General features: G+C 44.2%; 1 protein-coding gene across 1 annotated transcript in view; it reads right to left on the bottom strand.

Annotated features, from left to right (window-relative positions):
- XDH (xanthine dehydrogenase) overlaps positions 1-22620 on the bottom strand; it is an 81444-nt gene that overhangs the window by 11858 nt on the left and 46966 nt on the right. Inside the window, 11 exon segments of the mRNA XM_032798233.2 lie at positions 1400-1495; positions 2171-2252; positions 5788-5933; positions 6459-6650; positions 9295-9381; positions 10136-10223; positions 13204-13337; positions 15017-15141; positions 17099-17195; positions 20443-20562; positions 21057-21180. Of these exon segments, the coding sequence (XP_032654124.2) occupies positions 1400-1495; positions 2171-2252; positions 5788-5933; positions 6459-6650; positions 9295-9381; positions 10136-10223; positions 13204-13337; positions 15017-15141; positions 17099-17195; positions 20443-20562; positions 21057-21180 (1291 nt within the window).

The following is a 22620-nucleotide window of genomic DNA, read 5'->3' on the forward strand; positions in this document are numbered from 1 at the left end:
AACCTTCCAGAATTTAAGTCCACCCTGGGTATGGGCACTCCTGAGCTCTTACTGCAATTTTCCATTGGTCCTGCAAATTTCAAACTAAAAAACATTACAATCTACTTGGCACTCTAACTGTTTAAATGAGCCATTGTGCAAAAGCTTCTGGTTATCAGAAGATGATGCTTGCTGCAATACTGTCCTGCATGAACAGGTCACAATGACTTCCAGATAACTGGCTTCATATATGTCATGTAGCATCACATACCAGGTTATGGAAAATCATGGTGAGAAGGAGGTATGGAAGAGCCCAGAAGTTTGGGGTAAAAGATTTCTAAACATCTCTCTCTTAGACGTGAAATAAAACCTTAACATGTTCTACGAGTCTTAGGGTGAAATCTTGGCTCCTCAGAAGTCCTTGAGAGTTTTGCCATTGACTTCAATGGAGAGAGGATTTCACCCACAGAATTCTAGAATCCATTAAGTTCTAAAATGTTCTGAATTATGGATTACAGATTCCCCATCTCTACCAAAGCCTTTTAAAGATAATTAAGCCAGATCCTAATTTTCCTTATCCCAACATAAATCTAGAGCAGGGATCAGCAACCTTTGGCATGCGGCCGATCAGGGAAAGCTGCTGGTGGGCCGAGACGGTTTGTTTACCTGCAGCGTGCACAGGTTCAGCTGATCGCAGCTCCCACTGGCGATGGGTTGCCATTCCAGGCCAATGGGGGCTGTGGGAAGCAGTGGCCAGCAAATCCCTGGACCCGCGCCACTTCCCGCAGCCCCCATTGGCCAGGAGCGGTAACCCGCGGCCAGTAGGAGCTGCGATAGGCTGAACCTGTGGATGCTGCAGGTAAACAAACCATACCGGTCTGCCTGCGGCTTTGCCTGACAGGCCGCGTGCCAAAGGTTACTGATCCCTGATCTAGAGTAACTCCATCAACATCAGTGGAATTCCTCCAAATTCCCACTGCCGTGAAATCAACATCTATCTCCATTAAAAGTTTAACAAGATATGTCAAAATACAAAAGACAATGAGAAATATTAGTTTAAATATCATGTGAAAATTACAGTTTTATAGGACCAAAAGGAAAAGATGTAGCTTCTGGCAATAAAGAGTAAGCTTTATTCATACTGCATAGTCTGCACAGCTACATTAAACTGAACATATTAGTGTAAACCAATGTGTATAGATAATGCAGATTATAATCTTCACTTCCCATTACAACACCATTTTAGAAATCTAGCACTGGTGCTGATGCAATGAGGGTGATTATTAGAGTTTAGGTCCCTATGTAAACCTACAAGCCATTACAGCAGCTCCCTTCTGCCTGTTGAAAGAATATTAGGGAAGTGAGATTGGAATTTGTTTTAAAAGAGGTCTCATGGTAATGTGTCTAAACTCATCATTACCTGGATCATCTTGGTGTGAAGTCCTTGACCCATCTCAGTCCCACCATGTGTAAGCAGTACTGAACCATCTGTATACACATGTACCAGAGCCCCAGCCTGCAACAGGGATTATTAAAAAGATAAAGAGTGACCATAAATGAGCTAGTAAATTACCTGGCAGATTTCAGTTCCAGGGCACACAAATAAAAGCAGACTTCGGGACTAGCCTAAAGAGTCAAATCTGGTGTAGACGCTATCAGAGTCAAACTCAGGGGGATCATGCTCCTCTTTGCTATAACTCTCTGAGGCCAATGGTGTTCAGACTCACAATGAATTTGGCCCACGATCATCAGTATAACTAGGTTCAAATTACAGAATCAAAACATCAGCCGCAGTTTTCAGCTATGGGAGCTGGATGAGCCAAAATGAACCTGCTGTTAGTTATTTGTGAAACAGAGGAGCACCCTCTCATCCAAACCTGAGAGCGTCACCCAAAACCCAGCTAGCCCAAGATGTGTACGGACAATAACGATTACTGAATTTCAACAAAGCCAGCATGCTTAACATTGCTATTATTTTTTAAGAGGTTGGGGGGGGGGGCACAAAACTGGCTGTCTTGTAGGGTCTTCTGGACATATTTAAACCAGTAACTGTGGCATATAATGTCTGCATTGGTTTTGAAAGAGTCATGTCATTTATCCAGTGGGGACTTTCAGAGGATACAGAAGGAGAACCTGGACTGGTGAGCATAACATCTAGTTAATCTCCTGCAAATTAATGAGACTTGCGGACCTGATTCAAAAAGGAAAGAGTGAAGCTGATCCCAAACTTCGTAGGAATAATGGCTATCCCCCTCTTCTTCCAGCGATTTTGTCTGAAAGAACAAAGTACCATTAGTACCCTTCAGCTCTCTTCTGTCAGGCTTTCATCCTAAATAGGACATTGTGCTTTCCTCTAATTCAGTAAAGACAAATACAATCTACTACAGTTAGGAAGGAAAAAAATCAAATGCACAGCTACAAAATGGGAAATAATTTGTGAGGCAATAGTTCTGCTGAAAAAACTCTGCATGTTATAGTGGGTCACAAATTTAATATATGAGTCACCAACGTGCTGCAATTGGGAAAAAGGCTAATATTCTGGGCTATATTAACAGGATGGTTGTACGATGGGTTGCCAGGCATCCGGTTTTGGACTAGAACACTCGGTAAAAAGGGATCCTGGCGGCTCAAGTCAGCACCACTGGCGGCTCAAGTCAGCGCAGCTGCTGGAAGTGGCCTGCATGTCCCTGCGGCCCCTAGACGGTGGGGAGATCAGGGAAGCTCTGTGCGCTGTCCCCACCCCCAGTGCTGGCTCCACAGCTCCCACTGGCCAGGAACCACAGCCAATGGGAGCTGCAAGGTGGCACTTGTGGGTGCGGGCAGCGTGCAGAGCCTCCTGGCCCCTCAGCCTAGGGGCTGCAGGGACATGCCAGCTCCTTCTGGGAGCCGCACAGAGCCAAAGCAGGCAGGGAGCCTGCCTTAGCCCTGCTGTGCTGCCAACTGGGAGCTGCCTGAGGTAAGAGCCGCCTGGCAGGAGCCTGTGCCCTGAACCCCGTCCCACACCCCAACCCCCTGCCCCAGCCCTGAGCCCCGTCCTGCACCCCAAACCTCTCATCCACAGCCCCACCACAAAGCCTGCACCCCCAGACAGAGCCCTCACCCCCTCCTGCACCCCAATATCCTGCTCCAGTCCAGGGCCCCCTCCTGCACGCTGAACCCCTCATTTCTGGCCCCACCCCAGAGACCACACTCCCAGCAGGAACCCTCACCCCCTCCCACACCCCAAACCCCTGCCCCAGCCCAGTGAAAATGAGTGAGGGTGGGGGAGAGCAAGTGACAGCAGGAGGGAGGATGGACTGAATGGGGGTGTGGCCTCTGAGAAGGGGCATGTCAGGGCCTCGAGAAGGGATGGGATGGGGTGTTTGGTTTTGTGTGATTCAAAAGTTGGCAACCCTAGTCATATGCAAGTCACAGGAGCTCATTGTCCCATTCTAGACAACACTGGTAAGGCCTCATCCTTGAGTATTATGTCCAGTTTGGAGCACTGCACTTTAAGAAAGATGTGGGCAAATTGGAGAGAGTTCAAAGGAGAACTACAAAAATAATAAGAGATTTCAAAAATGTGACCTGTGAGGAAAGGCTGAAAGAATTGGGCATGTTTAGCTTAAAGATGAGAAGGCTGAGGGGGGGATCTCATAACAGTCTTCAAATACGTAAAACGCTGGTGATAAAGAGAAGAGTGACCAGTTGCTCTCCATGTTCACCAAGGGTAGGACAAAAAACCATCTGCTTAATTTGCAGTGAGGGAGATTTAGTTTAGATCAGCAGATCTCAAACTATGGGGCAGGCCTCCAAGGGAGGCACAGGAATGTGTCAAGGGAGGCACGAGCTGTGTGCTTTGTTCTTTCAAAAAGAGCTCTGGCTGTCAGCCCCGCGTGGCTGGGGCTCATGCAGAAGGACCATGCATACCCTGGAGGTGGGGATAAAGGGGACAGCCAGAGTGCCACCCCCCGGACTGGAGCTCTCCTTCCCACTCCTCAATCCCTCATCAGGAGGAAGTCCAGGCTTGGAGTCAGGCTCTCTTCCCCCTCACCAGGAGGCAGCAGGTCTCCAGCTGTCAGCTCCAGGGTGGCAGCAGCAGTGCAGAAGTAAGGATGGCAATGGGGCGCTAAGTCTGCTGTAAAAAGTGACGATAAATATCACTTTTCACATTGCTTCCCTTGTTCTGCGCGGCTGCACCCTTACCTATAAGTCTGCTGTGAGAGTGATATTGACAAATCCATATTGCCACCCTTACTTCTGTACCGCTGCTGGCGTGCCACAGCCTTCAGAGCTGAGCACCCAGCCAGCAGCTGCTGCTCACCACTTTGTCTTTAGAGCTGGGTTGTTGTATATGTCCTTGGTGGGGGCAGGGCACATAAACGACTATAGACACAAAGAAGGGAGGTCTGATCAACTAAGACTGAGAACCATTGGTTTAGATATTAGGAAAAGCTTTCTAAGTCTAAGGCTAGTTAAGTACTGGAATACGTTACCCAGGGTGGTTGTGAAATCCCCATCATGGGAGGTTTTTAAGAACAGGTTAGACAAACATCTGTCAAAGATACCCTACATATACTGAATCCAGCCTCATGCAGGGTGATGGGCTAGCTGACCTCTCAAGGTCTGCTGTGACAATTGGTCTATAACTTTAGCTTGCTTATATATTTACCATGGAAAGTAGGTCAAGTTATTTTCAAGAAGGAATGTTACAAACAGAGGCAAAAGAACCAGACAGAGACTAAATTAGTCCAAACAAAAAGCCACATTGATATAATCCAAGGGCTGTTGAAATTATGCTTGTTAAAAAACAAATGATGTGGAGCCACAAGTTAATGAATTGAAATTAGTGTGTCAAATATTAGGCCTAATGGGTGGACAAAATAATAAGGAGATGGGCTATTCCACCGATTACACCCTTTATGAGTCCTTAAAGGACAAGACTTTGGGAGGAAAAGAAAATACAGAAAGAACAGACAGAGAGGAAGATCTATTGGAAGCTACTGAGGTGAGTTTCACCATTCTGTCTGCCACCCCCACTATCTCCTTCGCCATCCTAATCCTGAGGGATGTCCTGACCAGATCAGGCCAGAGAGAGAGAGAGCCAAATAACATTGCCACCTCTACCGGCACCATCTGAATCCCAACCACCAACTGGGATGAAATAGGATCGGGCTTTAACAGCAGCATCAACAACCACCACGTCATCCCATCTCATCTACTTTCTCTTTTCCCCAAAAGGATCATTACCGTCTCTGATACCATCTAAGAGACTTTCAGACAATCCTAACCACTCCCCTCCAGCTAAAAGGAAAGGGGACAAGGGATGTTGTTAAAATTAATGCCTTATTTAATACTTTACATTTTACATGTCTTAACTGCTTCTCCTTCTTTTCTGTATCTTTAGTACAGGGTTAGTACAAGATTTTTAATGGTGTGCTCTCCATGGTACTAAACAGCCTCATGTCTTTATATTCCAAACCCCCTAACTTTGTTTAACACTGTTTAATGTTGGACACTGGCATGGTTACATTAACACCTGTGGCCCATTCATTTCATTTAACTGAATATAACAGGTCCATTGCAGCCCTACCTTTCTAGGATACTAATGTAAAGCATTAGGCCAAATTAATCCCTGGTGCAAGTCAATAGGATGACCTTGACCCACTATAGTACTAAGGGTCCTTCTCACAATGGGACTGAAGAGACTTCAAGAAAAGAAAAGTGGGGAAAAAGTCACACCTTTACCACATGACTTTGACTCTAAATCACCCAGGTTACTGATTGGACTTTAGTGCCTGTTATCTCGGCAGAGAGTAAAACACCTACCTATTGAATTCATCAATGATTTTCCTTCTGTGGTAATACTCTGAGTTCACTAGACACTCTTCCCAGCATCTCCGCAAAGTGAACTCTTCAAGCTTTTGGTTAAAATGGGTCAGGTCTCCTTCATTGTAAAGATTCAGCTTTCGCACCTTCCCAAAGAAAAAAACATTGATAGGGCTCATTAAGAATAAAGAAATCAGTGCTTTAGTCCAAGTCTTTTTATTGAATAATATCAAGAACAAATTGGACTTTAATTGTTCCTCCTCCTTTTCTGGCTCCACTGAAAAATATGTTGAAAGTCCATGATTCGTTCATGAGAAAACCTGGTGACAAGAATTTATAGCAAGATTTTCAAGAAAGCCTAAGGGATATAGGAACTCAAATTCCTTTTGGTGGGATTTGGGTACCTAATTGCCTTAGGTCCCTTTGAAAATCTGAGCCTTAAAGCTGGAGTTACAGAATGAGACACAACTGAAATGACAAAGGAAATTCAGTGAGGCAGAAGATAATGATTCAGATTGCAATTTGGCCTATTGACTTCAATGGGCACATAACTGGGACCCATAACAAAAACAAATAGAGATTTCCTGTGCTTAATATCTAGTTGTAGTTGTGTGTCAAATTCCCAAGACTTAGCTAAAATGCTGCACTGTACTGTTTCAATTGGTTTGTACCTGCTCTGCTGGCAGACCACACGTCAGGATAACGTCACTCATCCAGCACTCAGCGACCATCATTCCCTGGGGACCTCCAAAGCCACGAAATGCTGTGTTGGAGGACAAGTTAGTCTTGCAAACTGTACCCACACCTTTGACGTTGGGAATATTGTAAGAGTTATCCAGGTGAAACAAAGCTCTGTCCATAACCTAATGAAAAACAAATACAAAACGGGGGGTGGGAGGGAGAGAGAATCACTTAACCTAAATCCCATGTCAGATTTTACACATCTTGCTAAAGCAGTGATATGATTCAATAAGGCAGCAAGGGCTAATTTACAAAAGGAGGACTGCTTTCTGTGTGAGCCCTGGGATGCAAATCACCCCAAAGGAAGGCAGTGAAGGAAGGAAGGCCAGGCTCCAACCTGGACTGCACGGGCACATGGAGTTGGCTCACCCCAGAAAGAAGAGCTTGCTGCAGCTTCCCAAAGGACAGTGCAGGGTGTACATATACACTGTGCTCCATGGAGCTCTAGGAGGTATTGTGACTCCTGGAGCAAAGTCCTTCTGAAAACTCCTCCTGGGATGGTGCTGCCCCACATTGGCCCCTACTCTGGAGTACAGCTAAATGCCACAATCCAGCCCTTAAAGAGGCACTATTTGTGAGCCTGACTTTGCCACTCTTACGCAGGTTGAGTAGTATGTTACTGAGCAAGTAGCCCTGCTGGCTTCAGTGTGAGTAAGGGAAGCAGAATCTGGGCCCATGAGAACGAGGACGACTGCATGAGTAAGGGGGTCAAGTAGTGTTTGCAGGATCAGGTCCCTTCCCTTCCTTTCTGTCTTGTACAGCACCAAGCACACTGCCAGCACTAGGGTGAGGTTTTTAAAAGCACTCAGCATAGGTGCAACTCAGCTCCCACTCAAGTCCAAGGGAGTTCTACCATTGACTTCAACAGGGATTGGTCCTGTTTTTGGGGATTGGTCCTGCTTTGAGCAGGGGGTCGGACTAGATGACCTCCTGAGGTCCCTTCCAACCCTGATATTCTATGAACAGAGTGAGGCCAATGCTGAGCACTTTTAAAAATCCCATCCTAATTTAATAACAAAAGACCTTTAATGGGCAATGAGCTAATCTCTGCGTGAAGGGTCAAAATCCATGTGCTGTTATGTAAAAACCTAATACAGGTTGTGTCAGCTCTTTTTACAGGCCCAAAGTCCAGAGTTTGGTCAAGAGGCCAGAGGCCCAGTAAACAGTGAACAATATTAGCTAAGAAAAGCAGAGCAAACAAAAGACAACCTTGATTTTTACTAAGATAAACTTGGTCTGCAAAATGCCAGATGGGGAGCAATAATTGGTACTTTTATCTGAAGCTGCAAACAGGCCAAAGGAATGAAAGGAGCCCAATATGTTTGTGTCCACTCCTCTGGCAAGAGGAGGTGGCTACTTTCCCCACACATCAACCCTGAGTTTATGTTTGAAGAGGTTCAGACATGTCAGTATGAGATATGATATCCTCCCTCCTGCTTCCTACAGATACCAGTGCCTGCCTTTAGAAGCTGAAATGAGCAACATGGGAAAACAGTTTCTACTGCCATATATTTTTTAAATATCTTTTTGTTTTAACCCCTAGGTATGTACCTGTTGGACAATCAGAAGAACTACCTCATTCCTATGGAACTCAAATCAGAATTCAAGATATATATTTTATATTAAAGAAAAACACCTGCGTACTAATTGTATGTTACTTATTAACCTGAAACCATGGGCGGAGACATTATGTAATCTTTGATTATTGGCTACTGTACTTACTTTGTCTTGCTGCTAGACCTATCCAGGGGCTCGGGACCACCCACCCCCTTACTTCCCTCCGCCCATGGAAAACCCATATAATCCTTTGTAATCAATTGTTTGGTAGTGTCTCTGAGCCTAATAAGCAAAGTGACACTCTGCCAGCCCTGTGTGTAATAAACCCACGTGCTTGATTCTACACGGTGTCCATTTTGTTCTTTTACTGTGCTCCCATACAGCATGCCCACCCAGCTCACGATGAGCGCAATGGGAGCAACACTGATGTAATCCAGGGCAAAATGGGTCCCACATACAAAATGCAGGTCACTCTAAGAACCTGACTCCAAAATTGTGTTTAAAATTGTCAAAAAGCTACTGTAGCCCTAAAATCCCATTATTGTGCATTTTCACATTTCGTATCATATAATGCGTTTAAACTAGGTGTATAGAACAAGTGAATCGGTTCTTTTGCAATATGTGGTTTTACTATTTGTAATAATTGAACAGAGAAAATCATGTCCAAATGTTAGTCTGTGGTTGCAGAGTGCTTCGAAAATATAAAGCACCATATAAGCACTAAGTAGTGCTATCAATATCAAATAAAGACATGCATGGTCATTTATTTCATTATATAGTAACTATGACTTTAGGAACTACATTGTTATACTGATAATACAGTATCCACATTGCACTGTGCAACAAATCTACTGCCGCCACCATTTGTGTTCATCTGTCTCATAAAGTAAACTTTCCTGAAGTCTCTTGCACAGCTGAATTCTTACAGCCATAGTGAGGATTGTGTACCATGTGCTATGGCAGTCTCTGCTGGAGCTGGCTCAGACAGCACTTATTGGTACTGCAGAATGGGCCCATTCTGTCTTCAGTTACAATGGAGAACAAAATGAGTGAGTGTTGCTGGGGACAGCTGAAAATGAATGTAACTCTGAAATAAATGTGACAGGACTCAGTCTCTAACATGTAGAAACACCGAGACAAGCTTCTTTCCCAACATTTCTGTCAGGTCAGATTCTCTAGTTAACAGCCAGGACATTTTTTCCTACTTACGGCCACAGAAAGATCTTCAGAGTTGCCCCCGTTGCTGTAGTATGACACCTCCAAACTATTGATCTTACCATTCTTCATGAAGCCGACCTGTGTAAAAACAGTCCCTTCAGGTTTATCCTCACTAGTTGCTTCAGACCGTACAACCCTTCCTACTGACATCTTGACAAGAAGATCTCACGCCTCAGGTAAAGAAGACAAAATGTCACAGCAACAACTTTGTTCCAAAAAAAAAAACCCAACCCTGAATGGCCCTCATGTTGATAAAAGGTGGCAGCTTGTCAGGCCTGGTGGGTGATGTCTTCTGCTTGGTCACAGAACAACTACATAATAGACAGTACCAGTGGAGGCTTCTCTCACAAGGGGTCCCATCAATGAGCCTTAACCTTCTCCCAGAAGAAACATCTCTTGAGTGAGTGTCATTCATTCATGGTGGCCAAACACTCTTTTTTTCCCCCAAAAGAAAAGTCATATATAAAGAGAAGCTCAGTAGGGTTTTGAGAAGACATGAGGTAACAGAACTTTACATCAGTGAACTAACAAATTCATGGCCAGGTAAAGAGTGTTACATTTGTCAATATGCCACATGCTGTGGTTGCAGTGGAGACAGAACTTAGATACTTCTGCTCCAAAAAGCTCAGATGCTTCCTTCTTGAGCTAAAGGAGAATCTCAGGTGTCAACAGTGTAGGGAATAGACCCAGGTGAGCCTCTCTGACTCTATCCACTACATGTCAGTGACATACACACTAGCTAGTTCATTACAATACCTCACTACTTAATTACACTCATTAATGTGACATTATCTAGATAACAGACGTATATTTCTTCACAATATCTGTGTACCTTATAGCGTCCCAAAAAGGAGTGTCTCCCACCAGTAATCAGCATATCCTCATCTCGATCCAGCATGCATCGTACGGGATGACCAGTCCTGTTAAAGGATACATTGATCATGCTGAGATCATGTTGAGTCTGAAACTTGCTACCTTCTTGGCATAAGGAATGACTTCTCTCTTTTTGTAAGATTTTTCGTTACAACTACGCTGCAGATTGGCAGTGGCTGCATGAGCTAGGAAACAAATCACCTGGATTATTGTCTTTCCTCTCAAGCAATTAGCATTATTGATCGGCAGGAGAGGCTAAGATCTTTCTTCTTATAAAGTGGGATTTGGTGTTTTATATTCTTGCAATAGTGCCTAGATACCAGGGCTTCTTAGAAACATGGGTACTAATCATTAAGTAATTCATCATTAATTAACATCCTCTAGCCATCTTAATTATGTAATGGTGCTAAGAGCAACTAGCCTTCTGTTTGACAGCCTGGCTTTAGCCCAGCTTTAGTTGTTTAGTTATTGAGGCAAGTTTACATTTCATTCCTTAGGAGGAAGAGTTGTTCTTCCTTTCTAATGAGCCTTCTGCCTTTCCTCTGCTTTTTCTGAGGTTTCAGAGCAAAAATGTCCAGGGATATGAAATACTTTATGTGGCTTACAGAAGACAGAGGAAGAACAAATAAATTGTTTTACTGATTCCTCAGAAAATGCAAGAGACGTTTCTCCACCACAGCAACTAACCCCAGTGGACTCCATCAAAGTCACTGCTGCAGCACAGTCTCCAAGCAATATCCTTGGCAGAATGCATCCCAGCTTTATGACCGGTTGCACACACATCTCTCACTTCAAAGTACATATTCAGTTACAAAAATGGAAACTGGACAATGAGAGATGGGCCCCCATCAAAGCTCCAGAAACAAAAACCTTAAATTTTGGGTTTGTTTGAAATCCTGATCCAAATTTTACAAATAGCCATGCTCTTTATGATGGTCTGAACCAAAACCCCAGATCCAAACACCCCTGAATTTGGGGGCAATTGACACTCAGGTTCAGTATTATGTAGATTGGGCCCATCTCTAAGTACAATCAGAAGGTCAGATGGCACACAGAAAGAGCAGGCAGAGAGACACCAGGGGTGGTGTGGGGATACTAATAACAGCAAGAATTAGGATGGGGAACTGGTTGCCATATCCCTATCAGTACACAGTGTAGCTGAGGTGAGGTTTGTTCTGGGTTCTGAAAGCGGCTGGGGAATCAGTGAAGTGAAAGAAAGGGACCAAGCATTTCAGATATAGTAGCTATATGGAAACACAGAAGGATCAACAATGTGGCTTTATTTCCTTCAGGTTCCCTCAGTTGATGTTAGATGTAAGCAGAGTCAGGATGAGCTGTATCCTGACATCTGGTGATGAATTGTAGGGAGTGTGGAAAGAATGTCAAGAATCTCAAAGGGTGTGGAAAGATTTGCATTGGCATCCACCCCCCAATTTAGCATAAGCCCACAGCAGCTTGGGATGGTGATTTTAACAGCTCTGGGATCCCCAATTTCTTTGTTATTGGGGCAGGAGGAAAAAAAAAAGTTTGTCATCCTGATTGTGTGAATGAGGAGCTGTCGGACTGCTTTGTGACAGAAATGACTCAACCTCAGTTGGGTGGTACTTGCTAGACAAGGGACATGGGTTCCAAAACCCACTGAATTGAGAGAGGTTGGGAACAGGCATCTGTGCCTGGTGTGCAGTCCTCCTTGTGGAGCCAGAAGCACCAAGTTCACGACCTCCTCTCTCCACTGTGGAATGTCCAGAGTTGGGATTTTTTTATTCCCTTAAAGAATCTAGATACAGGTTACTGAGCTGAACTCACTTTGGGCTATGGTGACTAGCATGGGCTCCACTACTATGTGCTGAGATCACTAAGGAGTTGAAATCACAAAGAGCTGAAATTACTGAGCTGGGAAGCACTGGTACTGTGCCTAACGTAGCGGGGGAGCCTTTAAGCTATACTGCCAGAACAGAGCAGCTGACGGAGTGGAGCGTTTGTGAGATGGCTGGGAACAGACCACGGACAGCTCGGTGGAGCTGAGCCGGCTGGCAGAGTGGAGTAGCTGTGGAAGCGGGGGGAGTGGCCCACGAAGCGAGTGGAGCCGACGCAGTTTGCAGGGACACTGGGCGCTCATGGGGCAAGTGGTGGGCGGAGCAGTTTGTGAGGACAGCTGGAGGAGCAGAGTGGGAGTGGCCGGTAAGGGGAGCAGTTCAATTGGAGAAGGCGGAAGCAGACCCACGGAGAGGCAGGCAGTTGGCCCTGGACCACGTAAGGTTGCCCCTTTCACCCAGGCTGGGGGGAGGGACTCTAAGATAGACTTGAATTCTGGGGTGGCAATTGACCAGAGACCTTTTGGGTTGTTGGATTTGGAGTGATTGGACTTAAGACCCTAAGGGGAAAAGGACATTGCCAAACGTACTTGGAGGTGGGTTTTTGTTTATGGTTTGGGTTATAACCCTGTTTGTGGTGTTTCTCCAATGGGATGCCGCATTGATTCCTTCCTTTATTAAAAAGATTTTGCTACACTCAGACTCCGTGCTTGCAGGAGGAGAAGTATTGCCTCCTAGAGGCGCCTAGGGGTATGGTATGTAAGTGTCCCAGGTCACTGGGTGGGGGCTCGAGCCGGTTATGCCTTGTGTTACTGAAACGAAACCCCTGGATACTGAACCCGGCCCTTGTTGCTGCCAACTCAGGGGGGCAGAAGGGTTACATAGAGATGGCTGTCATCCTGCTACTCTGCCCATCCTATTCACATGTATTAATAAACCATTCAAGGGCTGCATCTGCTTGAAAGCCATTTAAACTCCCCTTTCCAGCTGAGGATCCCATCAGTGACCTACCCTAGGAATTCTCAACCCTGTTAAAAGCCTTTGGCAGTAAGAAGCTGAGAAAGATTCTGTCCAGGAAGCAAGTGTTTCAGCACCAGTCCTGAATCAAAAGCACTCCACACGCCCTCATCTTGCTAAAAAGGACAATGGTATGCGACTTCTGGGTCTATGCAGTAGGTGATAAAGGAGCCCACCTCTCAACAGCAAAACTTACTTGAATGCAGCCACAGCTACTGCTGTTGACAAAATAGTACTTCTGGACTCCTTGCCTCCAAAACCTCCTCCCATTCTCTTCACTCGAACTAAAATTCGATTCGCCGGGACCCCTAATGCACTGGCAACACACTCCTAAAGGGAAAAGGAAAGAAGGTATTCATGCAGGCAGCAGTGAGGGCACTGGGAGCTAGAAATGAAAACAGCGTCTGTCTTAACTTTCTCTCTCTCCTATGTCTATAGCATCAACACAGACACTGTGGTCATGGGGGGAAGGATCACACAAGGAGACTGATGGATAGATAGATAGATAGATAAGACAAAGCCTCCAGACAAGTTTGTGCATTATCTCCACCTGCAGCAAAGGCTACCTGACCCTGACTCTGTGTTTTTCAGGCAGGAAGCTTGTAATCAAGGAGCTGGAATCTAAAGTCATCTGCTTGCTAGGTTCCTTACCTATCAATAGAGTCTTTTATCAACTTAAGAAGGAACAGAAGAATTGCCATGCTGGATCAGACCAGCAAGTCCACCTAGCCCAGTATCCTGTCTCCAACAGTGGCCAGCACCAAAAGCTTCTGAGGAAAGGGTAAGACCCCTGCAGAAGGCAGATGTGGGATAATCTACCCCCCACATAGACACCTGGATGAGAGCTAATAGTTTGAGATAGGCCCAAGATCTGAAGCATGAGGTTTAATATCCCTTCCAAAAGTTTTACCTTAATTAATAACAACTATGGACATTCCCAATAGACATATAAAAGTCCAGTCTCTTTTTGGGGTGATTGTAGAGCTCATTGGAGATACATTATTGGCCTTCTGTCTTCAAGGCTTTAATTTATCCACAAGAATACAAAAACACAGACAGAGCCAGTGGTAGCTCCCCCACATTTCCCTGCTTGGTCTGAAGTAGGGTGACCAGATGTCCCAATTTTATAGAGACAGTCCCAATATTTGGGACTTTGTCTTATATAGGTGCCTATTATTCCTCATGCCCTGTCCTGATTTTTCACATTTGCTATCTGGTCATCCTATCCTGAAGGTATCAGCCATACAGAGGAAAGGGTCGTTCCAGTTAATTGGGTTTTATACCACCTCCCTCTCTGTAGTGCAATTCAGCCTCTGTGCCCATTCAACCCTTGGCCTCTCTGCTGAGATAGCCAACAACTTATGCAGGGGTGGGCAAACTTTTTGGCCTGTACGGTGAGCCATGAATGCTCATGAAATTGGGGGGAGGGGTGTGGGAGGGGGCAGGGGCTCCAGCTGGGGGTGAGGGCTGTGGGGTAGGGCTGGAGATGAGGGCTTTGGGGATATAGGAGGGGGCTTCAGGCTGGGACCAATGGTTTCAGAGGGCGGGAGGGGGATCAGGGACTGGGCAGGGGGTGCAGGGGGGGCTCAGGGGTGCAGGATCTGGGCAGCACTTACCACAAGCAGCTCCTGGAAGTATGTCCCCCCTCCGGCTCCAAAACACAGCAAACCCATGACCCTACTCCCCATTGGGAGCTGAGGGCGAGATCAAAAGGTCTGATGGGCCAGTTGTGGCCTGCAAGCCATAGTTTGCCCATCCCTGGATGAGTGCAAGCTAAAATGGAAGGGTTTTTTGCAACATGAACACTTGCCACCAGGAACTGGATTGCAACTGGTGACCTAAATGTAAAAGACTTTATAGCCTAGTCCCATCTCCCTGAGCCACCTTTCTATTTTCACACAAGGGAAATTTAGCATCTATTGCAGATGAACAGTTTATCCCAGTCTAATAGGAGTGATCGCCACCGCACCAAATTCACCATGGACAGCTGGGTGAATATAATAAGTTACCTGTGTCTTCATAGGATTCTGGGTGGACACAAAAAGTTCCATCTCTCCATCTTCACCTTTAGGCACGGCAATGGCGCAATTAGTCTCCAGATAGAAGTGTTCCTGCCCACCAATGTACATTTCCCCTACAGAACCAATGAAAAGGTGTGAAGAAACACGCAGGCTTGTGCTGCTACAGGGCTGTTTGCAGCTCTGTCCCCTTTCTGGTCTCTCTGAGTGCACCCCCTAAGAAGATAGGCCTCATGTCTTTACCTGTTTTGGGGTGGAATGTCACAAGTCTCACACTATTGGACCAGGATCTGGGTACAACAACCCATCTATGACAGCTTATTACCCTGAAGATTCAACCGGACACCTGTGTTTCTTTCCTTCGAGAGCCAGTGACCAGTGATATATAGTGATCAAACAGCCTTCTTAAAACCAAAGTTTTTATTTAGCAGTAGGAACAAAGCATTAGAGAAATGGAATTTTAAGACAACAATCAAGTCTACACACCCGGCTATCTTACTAAGGTCCTACTATCCTATAATGGTTACCCTAGGCAGACACCAGACAGCGGGTTCCTGTGTCTGATTCTCCCTTCACCTTTGGGAGAATGTCCTTTTCAATCCCTGCCAGAGTTCTTTGTTCTCCTGTGTTTGGCAAGCCGTGGCAATTCCAGGTCAAGCTAGTTCCAGTGGCTGGCTGGAGGCTGAGGCAGGCGTTCCAGCTAACACTTTTGGCACTGTCCCTGAACAGCTCTTAAGTGTTTGCTGATAAGTGGCTATTCTTCTCCTTCCTTCCTATATTCCAGAGAGGCCCCTTTTGAGTTAAATCAAGATATTCATACAGACCCCAATAACTAGGTGTGATGGGGTGTCCACCCCACACATGACTTGTGGAGGTTAAGGTGGCCAGATGGGTCAATTAACCCCTCAGGCTGCACCTGGAGGAGGAGTCAGGGAGCAGGGATTGATTAAATGAGGCTCAGGACAGGAACAGTAGGGGACTGTATAAAGCTCTGGAGCTGAGAGCAGAATGGGGCTGCAGGGAAGTAGTTTGCAGTCACTCCCTGGGAGAAGGGAGGTGTGTGTGGGGCCAGAGATAGGTAGCCTACAGTTCCTCCCTGGGAAAGGCAGCAAGGTATAGGATATCAGCAGCCAAGCTCTGCCCTGAGAGGGCCCCAGAGCTGGAACCTGGAGTAGAAGACAGGCCCGGGTTCCCCTGTCAATCACTGAGGAAGTGGCACACACCAGATGGTGGAGAGTGGACTGCCTGGGCCAGTTTGCCTTGAAAGACTTTGATACACCAGAAGGGGAGGATCAAAATGACCTGACTGGAAGGCCAAGTCATTTACAGGAAGCTGCAGCTCCTGGAGTGAGAGGGGCCACAAGATGAGAGAAGAAGATGGTGGAAAGACCGCCAGAGGAGGGCGCAGCACCTGGATGGAGCTAATCCCCAGAGCAGCCAGGAGGAGGTGCCCTAGTGGTGAGTGCACCCTGCGACACCAGGCCAATATATAATATTAATAATTTACTACAGGACAGCTCTGTATTTGTCACAAGACCTAAAGCCAAAAGTCATTGGGGAAAACTTTCAAAAGGAACTATGCCCCCATTTTCAAAAGGGATTTAGGCACTTAGAAGTCTAAACCCATTGATTTTCAAGGAGACACAGGCTTCTGAGGCCTTATCTACATAGAGAAACAGATCGAAATAAACTGTTCCGGAATAGCTCCTTGTGTCAGCACTCTATTTCTGAATAAAAGTTGCTAAGCGGAGTAATTAATTAGCCTATAGTTAAGTGATTTTTATCCAGAATAGTGTTCACACAGGGATCTATTCCACTCAATTTCTCCATGTGGATGAAGCCAATGTGTCTAAGTCACTTTAGAAAATTTGACATAGGAACTTTTGAAAGTTTTACCCATTGTCTATTTACACAGTTAATGAAACCTTGTGCCCAGTCCAACAAACCTTATTCACATGATAAATCTTACTCATTCAATTGCTTCTCTTGATTTCAATGGAATTTCTCATGTGAAGGTTGCAGGATAAGGATCTGTATCTGTTCAAAAAATAGAGTTGATATCTTTGTGCTCACCTTCCACAACACAATCGGATTTTTCAAATCCTTTCTGGACATTTCCTTTCTCAATCTTCTTTGGAGACTGATAAAAGGATTGTTTCTCAATAGCTTCCTGAGAAAACATAGTTACACATTAAGGTTTCCTGGAAAGATAGTAGATCAAAATATTTCAACTAGAGTGGTATCAGTACTTTTCTCTGATTCAAGAGGAAGTATGTGGGACAAAGCCAAGAAAACCTGCTTGAGACTAATTACGTTTTTAATTGTAAAGGCCTGTTGATATCTGAGTTAGGGCTGGTCAAAAATTTTCCATCTAAATTGTCTTTGACAGAAAATTGGGGTTTCAACAAAAAATTGTGAAGTATCTGCTTTCTGTGGAAATTTTTTTTTTTTTTTTTAGTGTTTTGGCCAAAAATAGGAGTTGTCATTTTCTCATCATGTTCCCATTATTCTCTGTGGGCTGAGATCCCCGGCTGGATTACATTTCCTATAATGTACCACAGACAGGGAACCTGTGATGCATATCTTTCCCTCAGCAAGAGAGGGAGACAGTGATGCATTTTGAGAGATACAGTCCCAGGAGGGATCCCAGCTCCTGAAAAGAATAGAGCCACAAGACGCAAACTCCCATTTTCAGCCTAAATATTGTTTGTTTGTTTGTTTCCCAGTGGAAAGTTTTCACCAAAATGAAAATGTTTTCATTTTTGTCAATAATTTCCATTAGGAACAAAAATTTGTTTAGACCAGCTCTAATCTGGGCCCTTGCATAATCTGACATTTTTATACTAAAGGTCACATCAATTATTTGATAGCCTCCAAAAATGAAGAATTTTCAAATACAGTTTGTGAATTCATAAAACTTCCTCATAAAATACTCCAAAAACATGAAGCGCTCCATTCAAGCTCTGTCAATGAAAGATATCTATATATCTATCCACTTTATACCTGTACAGTCAGATAAACCCATTTCATGTTACAAGTCACATGGACATGCAGCACTGACCATTACAAAATTCACTAGAATCCCATGGTAACTTTAAATCCTTAGAATTCTTATAAGTCTTATAAATATTGTTTCTCCTCTCCAGGGATGATTTATGATTCAATATTGCCATTTGCTTGTAACATCAGAAACACATGCAATGGTCATGAATTGTATATACACAGAGTTCTGCTTTGGAAACTAGATGACTGATTGTATTTTCATAGATTTGTTCTCAATGTGCCAATGGCAATGTATAAAGTAAGTTTCAGAGGACATTTCCCTAATTTCATTAGTCTTAGAAAAGAGGCAAAATGTTCTGCAAAGTCTCACATAGAGTTAATACAGTAATGTCGTTAGAGGGCTCAATTTTCCTCTCACACCACTGCAAATTAGGAGTTACCCCAGTGAAGTCTCACCAGGTGTGCAATCTGAATCAGACCCAGAATATTGAAAATGAGCCAAATTCTGTGCTGATATACACCTGGTGCACACCCATTGACTTCACACTGACTGCACTGTTTCACAGAACTTGAACCATTGCCTTCAAAACATGGTATGTATTGGAGTATTCCTAGAATACTCCAGGAGCTGGCTGAGGAGATATCTGAGCCATTAGCAATTATCTTGGAAAAATCATGGAAGACAGGAGAGACTCCCGAGGACTAGAAAAGGGCAAATATAGTGCCCATCTATAAAAAGGGGAATAAGGGCGACCTGGGGAATTACAGACCAGTCAGCTTAACTTCTGTACCCGGAAAGATAATGGAGAAGATAATTAAGCAATCAATTTGTAAACACCTAGAACATAATAAGGTGATAAATAGCAGTCAGCGTGGATTTGTCAAGAGCAGGGTAACAAGCCTTGTGGATGTAGGGGGAGCAGTAGATGTGGTAGGTCTTGACTTTACTAAGGCTTTTGATACTGTCTCACATGATGGTCTCATAAACAAACTAGGGAAATACAAAAAGGGTGATAACTGGCTGGAAAACCATTCCCAGAGAGAAGTTATCAGTGGCTAACAGTCAATGGTTTGAGCATTGGCTTGCTGAACCCTGGGTTGTGAGTTCAATCCTTGAAGGGGCCATTTAGGGATCTGGGGCAAAAAAAAGTTGGGGATTGGGCCTGCTTTGACCTGGGGATTGGACTAGATGACCTCCTGAGGTCCCTTTCAACCCTGATATTCTATGATTCTAAGCTGGAAGGACATAACAAGTGGGGTCCTGCAGGGCTCAGTTCTGTTCAATATCTTCACTGATGATTTAGATAATGGCATAGAGAGCACACTTATAAAGTTTGTGGATGATCCCAAGCTGGGAGGGGTTGCAAGTGCTTTGGATGATATGATTAAAATTCAAAATGATCTGGACAAACTGGAGAAATAGTCTGAAGTATTCAGGATGAACTTCAACAAAGACAAATGCAAAGTACTCCACTTAGGAACGAACAATCAGTTGCACACACATACAAAATGGGAAATGACTGACTAGGAAGGAGTACTGTGGAAAGGGATCTGTGGGTCACAGTGGATCACAAGCTACATATGAGTCAATAGCACAATTCTGTTGCAAAAAAAAGGAAACCATCATTCTGGGATGCATTAGGAGGAGTGTTCTAAGCAAGGCACAACAAGTAATTCTTCCACTTTACTCTGTGCTCATAAGGCCTTAACTGTCCAGTCCTGGGTGCCACATTTCAGGAAAGATGTGGACAAATTAGAAAAAGTCCAGAGAAGAGCAACAAAATTATTAAAGGTCTAGAAAACATGACCTATGAGGAAAGATTGAAAAAAAACTGGGTTTGTTTAGTCTGGAGAAGAGAAGACTGAGGGACATAACAGTTTTCAAGTACATAAAAGGCTGCTACAAGGAAAGGGGAGGAAAATTGTTCTTGTTAATCTTTGAGGATAGGACAAGAAGCAATGTGTTTAAATTGCAGTAAGAGAGGTTTAAGCTGGACATTAGGAAAAACTTCCTAACTGTCAAGGTAGTTAAGCACGGGAATAAATTGCCTAGGAAGGCTGTGGAATATCCATCATTGGAGATTTTTAAGAGTAGGTTAGACAAACAACTGTCAGGAATGCTCTAGATAATACTTAGTTCTGCCATGAGTGCAGGGAGATGGACTAGAAGACCTCTCAAGGTCCCTTCCAGTCCTATGATTCCATTCTCAAACAATATAATATCAGAGATTTATTTTGTTTTATTTAGGCTCTTCTACCGCACCCATCAGGATAGAGCTATGTCACAAATGGTAAAAACATGAGTGACTTAATACACAACAACCCAATTAGCCAAATGCAGGAAAACAGGACTGAAGCAGGCATTACGGGGTCTTAGACTGACTAACCATATGATCAAATCTGTGCCATCCTACCTGAATGGTGACAATAGGTGTGAGGGCTTCATATTCGATCTTTACAGCTTTAGCAGCTCTTCGAGAATGTTCATGTGTGTCTGCAACCACTCCACCAATGATATGGCCAATACAAGTGACCTATGCATAAAAAGAGATTCCACTACTCACCATAATAAATCACTGAAAGGCTCACATTGATTTATTTTTGTGCAACATATTTTTTTGAGCAAATAATTAAAACCAGCTTCAAGTATAGTGAGAAATATTCTGATTTTATCTACACTGGTGTAAATCCAGCTTCATGATTTGTTGCCACCAACCTGGGGCTTAAGAGTCACCCAGACAGGTGGAAGTCAGTAAATACTCATATCCTACTGCATGAAAACATGGCACCTTCTATTATTGGCAACAGGACTGGGTGAGTTTGTTGCAGCTGTCTGCAGTTTAAAGAACATTCAGGGGCAGAAACCCTGGCCTCACCAAAGTTAATAGCAAAACTGCCATTGACATCAATAGAGTCAAGATTTCACTCCACATATTGCAGAGAACTTCCCCAGATGTAACCCCACAATCTCCTGGCCTTTTATATTCCATACAGACAACTTTTTTTAAAAGGATAAGAAACTACATACTGTGTTATCTGCGAAAACAGGTTCATCATGAGCAACCCCAGTGACATTACTCCCAGGAATATCTGTAGCAGAGACGAAACACACAAAACCGGGGACACTCTGGGCTTCAGTTGTATCTATAGAACTAAAGAAGTGAGGAACACAAACAGCAGAGAATTACTATTTTTCTTGTACACGGCACTATAAATTTGCATGGCATATTAAAGATTCTACAGGGCCTGATTTTCTGCCCTGACTCGCTTGCCCTCTGTCCAGTCATTCACAGGTGTGCAGGGCAGGTGTAGAGTGATGCCAGATCAGAATGGTAACACTTTGTACTGCTTTAGCACAGGTGTAAATGGCTACACAAGGGGCAGGGCAGTGAAGAATCATGCCAATGAAATCCAGGAGTCAGGATGGTCGAACACGCTGGAAGGCTGACTGTCTGGTTAGTAGTTCATAAAGGAATATATTTAGATCCTTCTACAATATGCTACTCTGAGAGATAAGCATCTCACTCACATGAATTGTTAACCAACAAGAGAATGCATAAACAAAATATCTTAGTTAATTAGATAAATAGATATACAGAGAGAGAGCTTCTTGTATTGGGTTGGTTGGGGCGATTTTTCAGCTCGCTTGTAAACCATTTACACTTGCCTGTAAGTGTGATTACAATTTAAAATCACGTAAACAGTCTGATAAAATGGTTGTTTCAGCGACCACTGACAATGACATTTAGCTAAAACTTTTTTTCTGTAGAATTCTGTTTTCAGCTACTGCCAGTCAAAGGTGCTTCAGTCATCAATGAACTCTTCGTACACCAACATTTTCCAGACAAATGCATGTTAAGGAGGATGAAAATATCTATTATTATGGTTAATACAGGAAATAACTATTAAATACTCATGTAGTGGTTTTAATATATTGATTTCAAAGTGCTTTCTAAAAGGTATGTACGCACTATTATCTCTGTTTACGTGGGGAACTGAAGCACAGAGATATGGAGTGACTTGCCTAAGTTTACACAAGGAACAGAATCCAGGTTTCTTGACTTCCAGTCTGACTCCCAACCACTGAATTAATCTACTTTTCCAGACAATACTGTAATACACATCTTTCAGATAAAACATAACACTGTTTCGGCCTTCTGATTATTGTGGTTCTTAAAAATCTCATGGATCTTTTTGCAAGAGATGGTTTGTGGTTTGATGAGATGGCCTACTAGCCAGTTATATTTTGCCTAACTAAATTCCCCTCCCAGCTGCTATGTCACACTCCAGGTCTGACTAATAGTGGCAGGACTGAACTCTGTATATAGTTTATGAAAAAGACGGTTACTCACCTTGTAACTGTTGTTCTTCGAGATGTGTTGCTCATATCCATTCCAAGTAGGTGTGCGCACGCCGCGTGCACGTTCATCGGAAGAATTTTCCCCTAGCAACACCCGGCGGGTCGGCAGGCGCCCCCTGGCGTGGCATCTTTGCGGCACTGCTTATATACCCCTGCCGACCCGTCCGCTCCTCAGTTCCTTCTTGCCGGCTATTCCGACAGTGGGGAAGGAGGGCGGGTGTGGAATGGATAT

Source organism: Chelonoidis abingdonii, chromosome 3, assembly GCF_003597395.2.
Source record: "Chelonoidis abingdonii isolate Lonesome George chromosome 3, CheloAbing_2.0, whole genome shotgun sequence".
Classification (NCBI taxonomy): Eukaryota; Metazoa; Chordata; order Testudines; family Testudinidae; genus Chelonoidis; species Chelonoidis abingdonii.